We start from the raw sequence: 17,095 nt of genomic DNA, 5'->3' as shown, positions 1-17,095 counted from the left end.
AAAAAGGTGGTGATGAGTTGCCTCCTTGAATTTCTGGAGTCCATGTGGTGTAGGTACACCCACAGTGCTGTTAGGGAGGGAATTCCAGGGTTTTGATACAGTGACAATGAAGGAACGGCAATATATTTCCAAGTCAGGATGGTGAGTGACTTGGATGGGAACCTCCAGGTGGTGGGGTTCCTAGATATCCGCTGCTCTTGGCCTTCTAGAATGTGCTGTCTATGGAACCTTGGTGAGTTCCTGTAGTGCATCTTGTACATGGTACATTCTGCGTTGGTGGTGGAGGGTTTGAATGTTTGTGGAAGGGGTGCCAATCAAGCGAGTTCCTTTGTCCTGGATGGTGTTGAGCATCTTGAGTGTTGGAGCTGCACTCATCCAGGCAAGGGTAGAGTAATTTTTCACACTCCTGACTTGTGCCTCGTAGATGGTGGACAGGCTTTGGGGGGTCAGGAGATGGGTTCTTGCCACGGGATTCCTAGCCTCTGACCTGCTCTTGTAGCCACAGTATTTATGTGGCTGGTTCATTCAGTTTCTGGTCAATGGCAACCCCAGGATGTTGATTGTGGGGGATTCAGCGATGGCAATGCCATTGAATGTCAAGGGGCTGTGGTTGATTCTCTCTTATTGGAGATGGTTGTTGCCTGGCACTTGTGTGGCACAAATGTAACTTGCCACTTGTCAGACCAAGCCTGAATATTGTCCAGGTCATGCTGCATTTGCACATAGATTGCTTCAGTATCTGAGGAGTCACGAATAGTGCTGAACATTGTGCAATCATCAGCAAGCATCCCGGCATTTTACCCTGTGATGGAAGGGAGGTCATTGATGAAGCAGCTGAATATGGTTGGACCGAGGAAACTACCCTGAGGAACTCCTGCAGTGATTTCCCGGGACTGAGATAACTGACCTCCAACATCCACAACCATTTTCCTTTGTGCCAGGTCAATCAATGGTGAGATTTTCCCTCTGATTCCCATTTTTCTCATTCATCTTGATACCATACTCAATCAAATGCTGCCTTTATGTCAAGGGCAGTCACTCTCACCTCACTGAAGAGGGAGTATGAGGGCAGATCCTACTGAAGTTCCAACACCCCATGCTAGCCCTTCTAGAAATGGCTCGATAGGATTTGACGCTGAGATGTGTCGCATCTCCCTTCAGCAGATCTGAATCCCCAATCCTTTCAGCACCTGAGATCTTTTGCTGAAAGAAAATGTTTCCTCAAAGTTATGATGCAAACACCCCAGAACAAATGGCTGGTGGTCTTCTATCTTGCTGAGCTCTAGATTGACAGAACACTCCATTCACCTATCAATTATTAATGTGTTTCAGAAACCTATTGTTTTTTTTGCTCTGTAGCCTTTAGATAGTGCATGATAGTTAACGTGTGTTCTGTTGTAGTGGGCCTGTTTTGGCCTTGGCTCTTGCTAGTAGAGACGCTGTTGAACGCTGGAGGAGGCTGCTGGGACCAAACGATGTGCATCAGGCAAAAGAGGAACTCCCTGAAAGGTTTGTCCCTTAAACTAATTGCTTGATTTTCTCTGTCAATCCTGGGAGTCATTTTATTTTTAAAGTTAGGTAAGAAAGTTTAATGCTGCCTCCACAATATTGTACTATTTTGACTCAATTGCCTGATGAAATGAACAGTCTATTCCCCTAATGTTTCAATAGAAAGCTGGATATGGTTCAGAAAGAGTAGAGGTTTGATTTACTACCTACACCAAATTAACTTATCCCAGCCAGGGCAATAGTGACAAAAATATTTAAATTGGTTGCTGTGCTCTTTGGCTTGGACACAGGAAAGAAAGCTTCCAGATTTAATGGCCCTGTTTACTGGCTCAAGCCGCTTACTCAGAAATGTATGTGCGGGGATGCTGGGTGAGGATAGACTAACCGATCAGTCTAGACATGAATGTTTAAACAACCTGCTGATAGCCACAGTCTCAGCTCACATGTACTCACGGAACAGCACCTGAGCACAGGTTAAGAGGAGTTAAGAAGAGTAGTTGGGTGGGAATATAAACAGCGTATTCCTTAAGAAAACATTGGCAGAACCTCCTTGATGTGTGTGAACTAAAGAAATGCAAGATCTGTGCAGAGTCCTTCATTGTCGTTTGGAAATGTACCAGTATCCAGGAATCTGCTAAAATCTTTCATTAAGTTTCTTTCAATTTCTTTGCAAAGTTAAATGTAAAAAATTAAATGCTGTAAAAAATCAGGTACCTCATCCATTTGTTAAATTGTGAGCCCCCAGCAGGATTTTTCCACTGTGTGGTAGTGAAGCTGATGGGGTGGAATGTCAATGAAGACAGCTGATGGAGTCGATTGGAAGAGATGGAGAATATTCCAGCTCTGGAGGAGTGCCAACTATGGAAGCATAAGCACAAAGTGAAAACCAGGGTCTTTCCTGGCTGAGCAACATAACCTACTCACAAAGATCCGCAATACTGATGGTTGTGTTTGTTAATTTGTCACAACCCTGCTCAGCTGTTAAACTTCACTGTGCACTCTGGGCCATGTTGAACCTCGAAGTGAAGGATAGGACAGTGTGGATGATGTTTCACTCGGCATCCTAATGTTATATCAGACCTATTAATTCTTAATGCAACCTTGCCAAAGAAGATTAAACTCTATAAATCTAATGTGATCAGTGGTAAATCTTTCATGAGCTTGATGGATTTTCTCAAAGTATTTCTGAATGTCCTCATGGGAAAGATTGTGTTCTTCTATGAAATGTACTTGTTTCACTCCTTCTGTAGCCTACGAGCACAGTTTGCAGTAGACACTGTTCCAATTAACCAGTTGCATGGCAGTGGAACACCACAGGAAGCAGAAAAGGAACTAAAGTTCTTCTTCTCAATGGAGCACACACTGGCTGTCATCAAACCTGATTCTGTAGATGAACATCGAGGTATGTTGGGGTCAGAGGGATCATCGTTATTCTTGAAATCAAAGAACAGTGAGTTGCATTTATAGAGCTCCTTCAGTGCAATAAATATTTGAAAGTATTTCACTATGGCAGAATGTCGGAGTGGGAAAGAGAATCGCCAAAGAATTGGATAGGAAGGTATATTTAGAGGAGGGTTTTGAATGTCGGGGAAGTGATCCAGCAGGTTGGAGAGGTCTGGGGTCACTGCTGCAATGTGTGGAACCCAAATTCATGAAGGTTATAAATGGTAAGCAGAGGGAGGTAAATGAGGAAGAGCAGAGGGTCTGGACTAACACAGGAACCTGGAGGAGGTTGTAAAGGTCGGATGGTCAAGTCCATGGAGAGAATTGTAAACAAGGATGAGGATTTTTAGTTAGATGCATTACAGATTGTCACTGCGGAATTGACTGATGTGTTTGAGTTTTGCCACAAATCTGTTTCCCTCTATTTTTACCCTATTATCCAGAAACAGGTGAAAAACATTTTTGAGATATTACACTTGGGAATTTAGCTGATGTCCACTAGAAGCTCTCCAGTGGAGAAGGAGGGTCTGCACTGGCCCTCTGAAAGAGCACCCTACCTAGGCCCATTCTCTCACCCCAGCCCCATAACCCCACCTAACCTGCACATCTTTGGTCGGTGGGAGGAAACCGGAGCACCGGGCGGAAACCCACGCAGACACAGGAAGAATGTGCAAACTCCACTCAGACAGTCACCCAAGGCCGGAATTGAACCTACATGCCTGCCGCTGTCAGGCGGCAGTGCTAACCACTGTGACACCGCTTGTTAAGGAGAGCTTTAAAAATAGTGCACTGAGTAACTTCTACCCAAAAGGGACAAAATATTATTCCCTGACTTTTGACATCCTGGTTTATTTTACCACACAAACATTTACTGTGGCATTTCTCTTCCTCTCGCCAGTTATTCTTGTAACCTTTTGGCTTAATATAGAACCAGCATTTTCTGAACTGATAAATATGTTGTGTTCATTTGCTTTGGTTCTTGGCAGATGAGATTATAAAGAAGATTGAAGAAGCAGGCTTTGTTATATCACAGTCGGATGAAAAAACATTAAGCAGGGAGATGGCAGAAGAGTTCTACAAGGAACACAAGGGCAAACCATTCTTTGACCAACTGGTTGACTATATGTCTGAGTAAGGTCTTCTGTGTACCTCAATATTTCTGATTCTTTCTAGATTTTTATAGAGGAGCTCAAAATTCTGAGCGGTTTGAGAGAGTAAATAGCTAGAAACTGCTTCCAGTGTTTGGAGGGTTGGTAACCAGAGGGACACAGATTGAAGGAAAACTGGCAAAGAGGACTAGGTGGGGAGATGAGAAACATTTTGATGATGCAATGAGTTATTGTGATCTGGAAGGTTCCGTCTGAAAGGGAGGTGGAAGCAGATTCAGTAATAACTTGCAAAAGGGAATTGGATAAACACTTGAAAAGGAAAAACAAATTGCATGCAGTGAGGGACAAAATGGAAAGCCCTTTCAAAGCGCTAACGTGGGTATGGTATGGTGGTCTCCCTCTTTGGTCTAAGATTGACTGACAATTTCCTCATCACTTGGTGCCTTAGGTAAACAAATTGGTCGCTGAAGCCAGTTGAGTGTCAGTAATCTGTTAACTAGACTCCAAAAACCAACCCATTAATAGAATCTCACGGGCACATTGCAAATGTGGAATTATACATAGGGCTGATAAAATCATCTCAGCTTTCGACTTCTCCTTGCTGTCAACAGGCAAGTCACCCAAAGGAATCTAAAATGGAGCCAAGCTATCAGTGTGGTTAGAAGCAAAAAGCAATAGCTGGTTACAGTGAAAAGGATCGGAAAAACTATACAATAATTCGATTGAACATTGTTTTCTGCTTGTTTTGGTTGGTTTTCTTTCTAATCAAATAAACAATGTCCTCTGATTATAACATTACATAAATAGATACATTGGTGGCCATCTTCCAGGATTCTAAAGATTCTGGAACAATTCCTTTAGTTTGGAGGGTAACTAATGTAACCCCACTATTTAAAAAGGGAGGTGGAGAGAAAACAGGGAATTATACACCAGTCCGCCTGACGTCGGTAGTGGGGAAAATTCTAGAATCGATTATCAAAGGTTTTTAGCAGAGCACTTAGAAAGCAGTGGCAGGGTCAGACAGAGTCAGCATGGATTTATGAAGGTGAAATCATGCTTGAGAAATCTACACAAATTCTTTGAGGATGTAACCAGTAGAGTTGATGTGGGGCAGCCAGTGGAAGTAGTTTATTTGGACATTCACAAGGCTTTTGACAAAATACTGCAGAAGAGATTAGCATGCATGGGAGTAGGGATGGTGTATTGAGATGGATAGCAAACTGGTTGGCAGACAGGAAACAAAGAGCAGGAGTTAATGGTTTTTTTTTCAAATTGGCAGGCAGTGACTAGTGGGACATCACAGGGATCAGTGCTGGGACCCCAGCTATTCACAATATATATTAATGATTTAGATGAGGGAACAAAATGTAATATCCGCAAATTTGCAGATGACACAAAATTGGGCGGGGGGTGAGCTGTGAGGAGGATGCAGAGATCCTTCAGTGTATTTGGACAAGTTGAGTGAGTGGGCAAATGCATGTATAATTTGGATAAATGCGAGGTTATCCACTTTGGTAGCAAAAACAGGAAGGCAGATTATTATCTCAATGGTCATAAATTAAGAGAGAGGAATGTGCAACGAGAGCTGGGAGTCCTCGTACACCAGTTGCTGAAGGTAAGCATGCAGGTACAGCAGGCGGTAAAGAAGGCAAGTGTTATGCTGGCTTTCATTGCCAGAGGATTCGAATACAGTAACAGGGATGTTGCTTTGCTGCAATTATACAGGGTCTTGGTGAGGCAACACGTGGAATATTGTGTGCCGTTTTGGTATCCTTATCTGAGGAAGGATGTTTCTGCTACAGAGGGTGTGCAGCGAAGGTTTACCAGACTGATTCCTGGGGTGGCGGTATTGAAGTATGGTGAGAGATTTAGTCGGTTAGGATTATTTTCGCTGGAGTTCCGAAAAATGAGGGAGTATCTCATAGGAACCTATAAAAAATTTTTTTTTTTAATTTAGAGTAGCCAATTTGTTTTTTTCCAATTAAGGGGCAGTTTAGTGTGGCCAATCCACCTCACCTGCACATCTTTGGGTTGTGGGGGCAAATCCCACGCAAACACAGGGAGAATGTGTAAATTCCACACGGACAGTGACTCAGAGCCGGGATCGAACCTGGGACCTCGAGGCAAAAAGGCTAACCCACTGCACCACCGTGGTGCCGCTATAGAATTGTAACAGCTCGGTGGGACTTCTAGCGGCAACATGTAGGTGGAGGTTGCGCATTGGGTGGCTCTTGCTAGAGCTTTCATTTTTTGATCCCTTTTCACCCAGATTTTGGGGAGAATTTTACGTAATTGATTGTTAGAAAAGTTGCGGCACCTAAAGGATGTCAAAATACCAGAAGAAGAATACAAGAAACAAAGGTGCAAGCAATAGTCCCCCGGCAAGCTCGAGTTCGGTGGGGAGTGCTGTGGGAGGAAAGATGGTAGAAGCAAGCTTACTGGGTGGGGCTGCGTCCATTACAGTGGACACACTGGCCAAAGTGATGGCTGTTGATTTTGAGCGGCAGTTTGCCAAGATTTCGATAGGCATTGAAAGGAGATGATGGCCTTGTTCAAGGAGTTGGGTGGATGACACACGCCCCGATAAAGGAGGCCTTGGGAAAGAAGTCAGCAGTAGTGTGGGAGCAAAAAGAGGTGTTGAAGAGATTGGAGAGGGCATTGTTGCAGCATAATGACCAGTTCATCTCGATGGGTGCAGAGGGTGGTGGAGAGTAACAAAGGGCTGGGAGCCAAGTTGGAGGATCTGGAGAACAGGTCACAAAGGCAGAACCTGAGGATTGTGGGTTTGACTGAGGGTCTGGAGGGCTGGAAGCCGACGGAGATGTTCGGCAAGTTGATGGAGGAGGAGGAGGACCCCTCCCTCTCTGAGCTGGACAGAGTTCACCAGTCGCTCAGCCAAAAGAGCCACCAACAGCTGTGATATTCTGCTTCCACAGCTGTCAGGTGAAGGTGAAGGTGCTGAGATGGGCGAAGCTGAATCGAGAGGCAAAGTGGGAAGGCAGTGGTATTCGTATATACCAGGATCTTCCAGCAGAGCTGACAAAAAGGCGGGCGACCTTTAGTAACGCGGGGAGTAGGGCCCGGGGGGGCAGTGATCTTTGTGGGTTAGAGAGTGAGATTTCAGATGGAGAAGATAGTGGCTGACCCGGGGAGGGGGACAGGACCATTATAGTAACAGGGGCTTTGGAGGGGAGGTTGGTGGTGTTGGTTAGCGTGCACGCCCTGAATTGGGATGACGTAGGGTTTATGAAGAAGATGCTGGACTGGAAGAAGGGAGGGGAGGGGGAAGAGAAAACATATATATATATATATATAAGCTGTCTTTTGTTATTTAAATCAGTTGCAGCTTCTTGTTTTGCATTCTCCAATAGGTGCTTACTTCCAGCCTTCCTTTCCCCCTTTTCATCCGGAACCCCTCTCCTTCTAGTCATCCGGCATGCCCTATTCCCTCTTCAGCTTCTATATCTTGTTCCTGTTTAGTTGGCATGACGCCGTGTATTTTGTTATTTGCTGAGCCTGGGTGGGGCTGTTCCCCCCACTTTCGTTGGCATTTGTTGTTGTGTCATGATTTTCAGCTCCCTCTGGCCTACTGGCTGTTGGCTGCAAACAAGTCTTGGAACAACTGGGTGAATGGCCCCACGTTTTGTGGAAACCCTCTATCCGACCCCCAGGTGGCGAATTTAATTTTCTCCATCTGGAGAAATTCTGATAGGTCGGACCGCCAGTCTGCAGCTGAGGGTGATGCTGCTGATCGCCAGCCGAGCAGGATTCTCCGGCGTGCGATTTGGGAGGCAAGGGCATCGGCCCTCCTCCCCATGAAGAGATCTGGCTGGCCTGATACCCTGAAGACTGCAACTCTCGGGCACGGCTCCAACCTCATTCCCACCACCTTGGACATTGCCTCGAAGAAGGCTGTCCAGATCCCGACAAATTAGCGGCACCATCAGAATGTGTGGGCATGGTTGGCCGGGCTTCCTTGGCACTAGTCCCAAACTTTTGTGCAAAGATGGGAAAGGTGATTGAAAATTATGAGGGTTTAATAGGAATGTGGAGGTTTTGCCGTCAGTGGTGTTGGAGGCATTGAAAGAAGTGGTGAAAGGTGGGTCATCTTATTTAAGGCTCAGGCGGACAGAGAGGCAAGAGAGGAGTGGCAGGGCTTTTAGAGGAAATTTTGGAAATGGATGGAAGGTATGTGTAGGATTCTATCCTGGATCTACTGGTGAGGAGGAAGGAGCTACAGGCAAGCTTTGACCTTCTGTCCACAGAAGGTTTGGCAGTTAAGGCGGGCAAAGCGAGTTGTATATGAGTGTGGGGAGAAGGCCAGTCACTTGCTGGTAGACCTGGTCTGCCAGCAGGTGGCTTAGAGAGAGATAGTTAGGATGCGGGATGGGGCAGGGGAGTTGGTGGTGGTGGCAGCAGAACAGGTGAACAAAGCCGAATAGCCTCTTCTTGCTCCTATTTTCTGTTTCTATGTTTTCTATAAATAGCAGTCAGGAAGGAGGTCATTCAGTCCCTGTAGCTGAGTTGGTGTGAGGTCCAATTTCATGTCCTATCCTTATATCTGTTTAGATTGAGCAGGGGCTGGTTTAGCACAGGGCTAAATCGCTAGCTTTGAAAGCAGACCAAGGCAGGACAGCAGCACGGTTCAATTCCCGTACCAGCCTCCCCGAACAGGCGCCGGAAGGGCTTTTCACAGTAACTTCATTTGAAGCCTATTTGTGATAATAAGCGATTTTCATTTCATTTCATTTCATTTCATATCCCTGGAGAGAGGGCTAATAAGCTTTATAAAGGTATTTAAAAGTTTATTTTTTAACTAAAAGGATGATAAACATTCAGAATAATCTGCCAGTCAATCCTAGTCAAAACAAAGGTGCAGATGTTCAAAATGCAATTGGTTGTGGACACTATAGGGATGAGCTTGATGGGTCTGTGACTTCCTCTGGTCTGGATTATTCTTATATTCTTAACTATTTAAAAAAAATTGTTCTTGAGCTTTGTTGATGCAGACATGGTAGTATTTACTGAGACTATTAAGAACCAACTACTTAATAAAGATTATTAGCGGACCAGCTTGTAACAATTTAGGATTGTTAATGGGAATTGAATCGGGTACTAACCCATAGATTATCTGATTTGATTAACTGAAATTCACGTCCTGACATGGTGGGATTTGAAATCACTATCAGTATCATAACTTTCCACGAATATATCCATAGCCATTAAACTAATGTAACCACAAAACTAATATAACTACTGCACTAATAAAACACTAAACTAAGATATCAATACTGTACCATTAAACTAATGTAGCCAACATACTGGTATAACTGCTGCATCATTATGTCCATAAGCACTGCACTATTCTAACTACTACACTATTACACTAATATAGCTGTATATTCTAATATAGAAGGCTGAGGAGGTGGTACAGTGCAAAGCAAACACTGTGTCCAAGATTCAGGGTCAGTTGCTGTTTCTTTTTATTTCAGGTTAGTAACCACACTCCTTTCTGACAGATAGATGATTAAAGCAACTTTAACACTGAATAATTTCCATCCTTTCCCCATCTTCTGCAGAGGTCCCTCATTAATGATGATTCTGAGTAAGGAGAATGCAGTGGAAGAATGGAGAAAGTTAATGGGCCCCACAGATCCTGACAAAGCCAAACAAACAGCCCCAGACTCGCTAAGGGCCAAATTTGCAAAGGACATCTTGAAAAATGCCTTGCATGGTTCCTCTGATCAGATCCAAGCCACGGAAAAGATCCACTTTGTGTTTGGGGATATAAATATTGGAGCAGATGGGACTGTCCAAGGTAACAATCACTCTGGGAATGGAATGAGACGTGGATCGGCGTCTTGGGGATCTGGTTAATCTTTTGTAACTGATTTCAGGATACCACAATGTATTTGTGTACAATTATTGCAAATTTCAGAGAGTAAATTGGTTATCTGATGGATACTCCACTTCTGACTTCAAACCTCCAGCTTATCTTTGCATCTCAAGCCTTTTCTGTTTGAAACTATGGTCAGTGACCCTCTGAATTCTCATCTTTAATGAACAGGTAAACATTTCATTCTGTGCAGTCCTGCTCAATCATACTTAAGTCTAAATCCATCACAAATCTATTCTTTGCCAGAATCTCACAGCTGTGATAACTCGTTACAGATTTCCTTCGACATTTTTCAGACAATAAAAACCCACCTTGACATCATCAAGCTGCTGATTTTCCGAAGAACTCTTTTTAACTTTGGTGTTGTTCTAACTGTTGCGCCTTTGCCTTTCGACAATATAAATAAATGACCTTTATCAAGTGTCTGATAATTCATGATCCTGCTACTCAGACACTTTGGGACTTGGCAGCAATTTCTATACAATTGTTTCCTCCTCAGACGCTTTTTCCACATTTCGAGGGGAACTCTTTCAGTTTTTTGCCTTTTCTTTGATCGATGCCCTGAGATGGAACCCCTGCAAAAGAATTGGAGTAGAACTGATTGCAAAGTGCAGTTAATCTTTATTATGGATTGTGTGTCCGTCAAAGTGATTGATGTCAGTGTTTCTTATTTAGCTGCAGCACCATGTTAAAAAACCCTGTGACTGGATGCTTCGACACAGGGCCATGCTCCCTCTTGTTTGTCTCAGCAATCTCGAAGCTCCAGTCTCAGCATCATAATTGCACCAATTTGACATTCATCCATCTCATAAGACGTTGAGCCCATTATTCCTTGCAGGAGGGTTAGTATTTGATTCCAATTTTGGAAAGGTGGAGACAGTTTTGTACTGTGTGCTCACATCTGTGCGGTACTCAGTTGAACCTAAACCTATTTAACACAGAATCCTCACCATTTAGATTTGAATCCAAGAGTGAGGGTGGGATTTTCTGGTCCCCATGCCGTATTTTCCAGCGATGGAGACAGCACGCTATTGGTTGCCGACGGGATCTTCCAGTCCCGTCGTTGTCTATGGCGTTTTGCGTGACTTGTCCCCGTCCTGCCGCCGGGGAACCCTGGTGAGGTGATTCAATCAGGTATGTTTACCCCACACAAGCCAGAGGGCTAGCATGGACACAGAAGGCCGAGTGGTGTACTTAAGTGCTGTAAGCATTCTAAGATCTTTATTGCTGTTGTCATTTATCTGCTATACTTGTAGGTATTGAACCTGACTTGGAGAAAGTGATCAGCCCAGAATCCAGAGATGAGCCTGAAGGTATGTGTGATAAGCATTGCAGTAACAATCCCTTCCCCGCTACACACCACAGACATATCGAGGACTCTCTCACCCCCTCACCATAGGATGCATAGGGGCACTCGGCAAGGGGACAATGCCAACCTGCACTGGCACAGTCCCAAAGGGGTATGTCACCCCTCCCCCTCCTGTGGTTATACTTACCTTGGTGCCCTCATCGGATTCCCTTCGACCTCTTTCGCCCGCCCCTCCACCTCCTTCACACCCCTCTCCACCTTCCTTCACAACCCTCCCCCTCCTTCACCCTCCATCTTCCTCTCCTTCACCCCTCATCACCCCTCTTCCACCCACATCTCCCCCTCCTTCATGCCATCATCTCCCCCTCCTTCACACCCCCTCCATCCTTCACCCTCATCTCCCCCTCTTTCATCACCCCTTCCACTCCTTAACCCCCTTCTCCAGTATTATTCACAGGACCTCCAGCCTTGGGTTATTGATTTGCAAATGTCCTCAATCATACACTCTGCCCCTCTCAATTTGAATCAAAAAGCAAGTGATAAAACAGAGGGAAATTCAAATGAAATGATCATGCTTTGGAATTTAACCATCTGGACATTAAAATAATTATTTTTTTGCATTTAAGTGAGCTTTTGACAGGAATATCATATTCAGTATTTTTCCATTTTGAATTATACAGCGGAGTCAAATGAACTCCATCATAAAGAAATGCTGATAAATTGATCTGGACCATAAAATCTTTTATTTTATATGTGTTTACTTAATGTGAACATGATATGTGCACTCATACTCTGCATAATTAATGCAAAAGTTGGGTTGAAGAAAATGTCTAAATCATTTAGTACCATATATACCATGTAAAAGAGAATGTTTTGAGGCCAAATCTTTGGGCAAAAGGTTAGTGTTAACGGGCATGATTCAGCAGACTCAGGTTAAAGTCCGCTGAACGGCACGTTCATCAGCAGGATAAGCTCCTTGTAGATCAAGGTGCCATTTTGGAAAGCAGCCCCCATCTCCCCCCCCCCACCTTTCCTTCAGCCCCCTACCCAGCGCCCCTGAGAACACCCCCCTCCCCCCTACTTGGCAAGGACCCCCAGGCCAGATCCCGACAGTGCCAACCTGAGTACCCTGACACTGCCACCCTGCCACTGCCACATGCACCCTGTCAGAGTGCCAGATTGGCAGTGCCAAGATGCCAGGGAGAGTGCAAGGGTGCCACACCTCCCTTTCCCCAGCCATCTGGGGATATCCTGGGAGATGCCCCAAGGTGCTGTCATGCCTGGTCCATGTTTTGTGGACCAGTATTAAATGGTGCCCTGGCAAGGTCTCTCATGCGTGGCCGTTGAGTCCCAGGCTTAAGGCTCATTTAAATATTCAGATCTGAATCTCACCCAGAGTGAGTCAGGTGACTAGCAATTGGCCAAGTATGGAGACTGATGTGGGACTCGCACACGATTCACCTGTTGCGCTCGGATCTACGCCGGGCGAATCGGTCGCTGAATCGCACCCAACATTTTGACAAGTAACGTTTTCGAGGGGTTTGCTCGCGTGTGCATCCTGTGCATGGATTGGCTATGTAACTGCGTCCCCGATTAGCCAGCTGCCCCTGGGAATGTTGCCATTACCGGATGGCTATATCCTGCTGCAGTCCGGTTTTCCACGGCCGGGAAGTTGGAACTCTGCAGTTCCAAGCCTGGGTGTGACAGGGGTGAGATTGGTAGCCTGTTTGATTGTGGCTCCTCGGGGAGCACGTTGAGTCAGGCTGTCTGTCATGGCTATGTTAGCAGCTCCAAGCGGACAAGCAGGTCAACACTAGCCGTTTCCTGGACTACGGGCTGGATTCTTCCGGCCTGCCCACGGCAAGATCGTCACGGGCGAGACGTGGAGAATGGAAAAGTCCATTGATCTTGGGCGGGTTTCTCCGGTCGCCGCCGGGCATGGCCTGAGAATCCCGCCATACATCTTTAACCTGCCATCTTTTCCCATTGAAGGGGTCTCTGGGGTAGCAGGGAAGGGGATACAGTGGAATGGCCAGTAGCCTGAGATCACTGACAAACTAAGATTGACTTTTACATGATGCATTTTGAAAAATTGCAACATTTTAAACCAAAACATCGTGGTGGACGTTGCCATGAGATTGAATTTTACACAGGCATGTGTGATCATTCTAATCCTGCAATGCTTCGAATTCGTGTCTGTTGGACCTTTAACGTTTGCAGGATAGTTATTTAAAAGTGTTGAGTGCTGGAGGAAGCAATTGTGGTCTGAGTTCAATGTTGAAAATGAGCCAGCAGCAACTCTGGGACCTTGTGGAGGTGCTCTTTGCAAACAGGTCACAAATCAGCAGAGTCAGCGACCCCAATCCCAATACAGGTATCAGCAGCAGAAACATGCCGCAACCTCAGAGATCGATCGCGTGATCACGGGCAAAGCCGAATGAGGCAGACTTTAGCATCTCCTGTGACAAATTTGGAAGAGTTGGCACGTATGATTGTAATAGTTTACCTTTCTGACTTCTGTTACTTTATAGATACAGAGCCGGAGGCTGGGTTTGTAGAAACAACAGAAAAGGCGGCAGCAGATACTGAGGGTAGGTGTAACTGGCTTTTCCACACGGTTTTAAATTACAGCCATTCAACTTCAGTTAATCCCCCTAATCTTGAGACAGACAAACTCACTTTTTCAATGGCATTTAGAGGATATCAATGAAGTAAATACAGTAAATACACCTGTTCAATGTATCTGATTGTCAAGTGTTGGGTGAGAAACCTACCTGGCGACAGGAGAACCCCACCCGAGGTCTTTTCCGCTGTCCACGTCTCGTCCGTGGCGATCTTACGGCCGGAGGGGTGGAAGAAACCATCTGGGGGTCTCCCGGGTCATCAGAGAACCTTGGGTGGTCAGGGTCAGTGCAGGATGGCCCCTTGGCCCTCCCCCTGGAACATGGGAACCTTGGCACTGTCCAGCAGGCACCTTGGCACTGCAACTCTGGCACAGCCAAGGTGCCCGAATGGTACTGCCAAGCCAGCAGATGCACTGCCTGGGTGCCAGTGTGCCAGTGCAAGGGTGCTTGGATGCCAGGGTGGCACCGCCAAGGGTTAGGTCCCGGGGGGGGGGGGGGCATGCCCATGGAAGGAGGGTGGAGGAGTGGTTTGAAGGGTAGGGGTGTGCGGGGCAGTTAAATAGGGGCTAGGAGGGTGACGGGTGGGTGTCCTGGGAGGGAGGGGGTGCAATAAGGGGGCTTTAAGGTGTGGGGAGGCTGAAGAGTGGGGCCCCCAGGGATCTCATAGCATGGTGTCCTCACTTGGGGGATATGGGGTAGTGTCCATGTGCTTGGAGGGGTGACATTGCCCATTGGTGGCGTATGTGGGTGACCCACAAGCTCACTTAGTGATCTGGGCACCCTTTCAAAATGACATTATTAAATGGGCCTCTTTCTTTTCTGGGCCTGGGTGAAGAACGTCGTTGAGGCCACACTGAGATCCATTTTCTGCACCAACGAGCTCTGCTCGCCAGTGCAAGAAGAGATCAGGGCGCCATTTTAAAATAGTGCCCCGATCTCTTGACTGTCCACCGTGGCCTCTGAACACCTCCCAATGCCCAACATACCAATTAGGGCATCCTTGAACCCCCCACACCCCAACTCATACGGGCAGGGCACCCCAGGCCCATTCCCGAGCATGCGGAAGATGACACCCGGGCACAGTAGTGCCACCTGGGCAGCCTGGCATTGCAAGAGTGGCACCAGGGTGCCAGACTGGCAGTGCCATGGTGCCCAGATGGCATTGGGAGTGACAGGGTACCACCCTGTCCAGACCCCAACCACCCAGGGACCTGATCACCTGGGAGACCCGCACAAGTGCCCCTACGTCTGGCCCACATTTGGGAAACCAGTGCTAAATAGCACCATGGGGAGGTCACCGAGGTAAGGCCGTTCGATCCTGCGCCTCGGGTAACTCGATGCAGATATATTCGAGTGAATCTAACTATTGCATATGTAAATCTGGAATACACCCCATTAGATCTCATGAGGCGTAATGAGCTTAGTAAATCACGCGAGAGGCCTCTTGCGAGATTTACCGGCCTCGTTGCATCCTGAGTCGAGTGTGATGAGGCCGGTAGGTTGTGCACCTTGTCACTTTTGGATGGAATTAAAATGTTAAAAATAAGCACCGTTAACATAGTAAAATATCTCAAGGTGCCTCACAGGTTATCAAACAGAATCTGACCCTGAGCCACACAAGACCACACAGGGTTAGACGGCCAAAAGCTAGGACAAAGAGTGAGTTCCTAAGGAGGTGAGCGAGATGTCGACCTTTAGGGAAAGAATTCCAGAGTCTAAGGCTCAGGCAGCTGAAAGCATGGCTGCCAATGGTAGAGTGATTATAATCGGGGATGTTCAAGAGGCCAGAATCTGAGGGTTTGAAATTTCAGATATCTCAGAGGGTTGTGGGATTGGATGAGGTTACAGGAATGGAAAGGGTGAGGTCATGGAAGGATTTTAAAATAAGGATGAGAATATAAACTAGTATAAGTCAGTGACTAGAGGGGTAATGGGTGAATGAGATTTGGTGTGAGTTGGGATGTGGAGCCGCAGAGCTTTGGAGGTTAGAATGTGAGCGATCTGCCAGCTGTGCCCTGGAATAGTCGAGAATCAGTGACATGGATGATGGTTTCAGCAGCAGATGAGGTGAGATACAGAGCGGGGTCTGATCACGTGAGGAAGGTGAAATAGGTTGTCTCAGTGATGACAGGGTGATAATCTAGGTGCTGTTTTTACCTCCATCCCTTTCTTCCAGCTCCTGTAGACTTACCTATTGACAGCTCACAGAACACTGTGAATGAGACATCGCAGCAGAGTCTATCACATGAATCGACAGAGAAGGAGATGGTGGATGGTAATGCTATTGGGTTCCAGGGGAGAGTACTATGGCTGGCGCTGTGTCCACACGACATATAGAAAGCACTGTGGTCTGCATCATGAATGATTTCCTCTTTCATTGGGACAACACTCCATGCCACACAGCAAGCATAGACCAGTCTCACTTCATAGATTCCTTCTGGGGACCATATCGCTGAGCAGCTATTTGCCACAAACATTCTGGGGCCTAGACATTAAATATTGAAAGATCATTGAACCAACAAGGACATTGCAGATAAATTTGATCACATCCTCTTTGGCAGCCCACACATCCATACCCTTTCCATTCTGATTCATTCTTGAGCCATCAGATGTCAAACCCATAGAATACCTACAGTGCAGAAGTAGGCCATTCAGCCCATCGAGTCCACACCGACCCTCCAAAAATCCACTCACCTAGGCCCTCTCCCCAAGCCCATCCCCGTAACCCCAGCTAACCTGCAGATCCCTGGGCACTAATGGATAATTTAGCATGGCCAATTCACCTGACCTGAATAACTTTGGACTGTGGGAGAAAACCGGAGCACCTGGAGGAAACCCACCCAGACACAGGGAGAATGTGGAAGATCCACACAGACAGTTACCCAAGGCCGGAATTGAACCCGGGTCCCTGGTGCTGTGAGGCAGCAGTGCTAAGAACTGTGCCACCCCAAACCCCTGGCCTGTTTTAACAAGGAAACACTCATTTATGCTTTCCCATTGCTGCCTTGATCCTTTATGTTCATGCATACATGTGGCTGTGCCGACCTGTCAGAGCCCCCTGAGTAACTCCTCAGAAAATATTCACTTATTTAAAGTTTAGCAAATAAACATCTGAGCAAATGATGGGACTGTTTAAAGATTAGTGTCAGCGCTGGAGAACATCATCTAAACATGCAAGCATTCTTCTGTCTTCAATTGATACACC

General features: G+C 46.2%; 1 protein-coding gene across 4 annotated transcripts in view; it reads left to right on the top strand.

Annotated features, from left to right (window-relative positions):
• The window catches only part of nme9 (NME/NM23 family member 9), a 99,174-nt gene that overhangs the window by 74,538 nt on the left and 7,541 nt on the right, over window positions 1-17,095 (top strand). For 3 of the 4 annotated variants that reach the window (XM_038788246.1, XM_038788239.1, XM_038788249.1), the window contains 7 exons: window positions 1,402-1,509; window positions 2,760-2,911; window positions 3,939-4,083; window positions 9,641-9,879; window positions 11,214-11,270; window positions 13,798-13,857; window positions 16,067-16,165. In XM_038788246.1, coding sequence (XP_038644174.1) covers window positions 1,402-1,509; window positions 2,760-2,911; window positions 3,939-4,083; window positions 9,641-9,879; window positions 11,214-11,270; window positions 13,798-13,857; window positions 16,067-16,165 — 860 coding nt within the window. The remainder of the gene's footprint in view (window positions 1-1,401; window positions 1,510-2,759; window positions 2,912-3,938; window positions 4,084-9,640; window positions 9,880-11,213; window positions 11,271-13,797; window positions 13,858-16,066; window positions 16,166-17,095) is intronic. The other variant, XM_038788251.1, reaches the window with a different exon arrangement.

This window comes from Scyliorhinus canicula, chromosome 2 (genome assembly GCF_902713615.1).
Source record: "Scyliorhinus canicula chromosome 2, sScyCan1.1, whole genome shotgun sequence".
Taxonomy (NCBI): domain Eukaryota; kingdom Metazoa; phylum Chordata; class Chondrichthyes; order Carcharhiniformes; family Scyliorhinidae; genus Scyliorhinus; species Scyliorhinus canicula.
The sequence above is the reverse complement of the archived record's forward strand: the minus strand, read 5'-3'. Positions and strand labels throughout refer to the sequence as shown.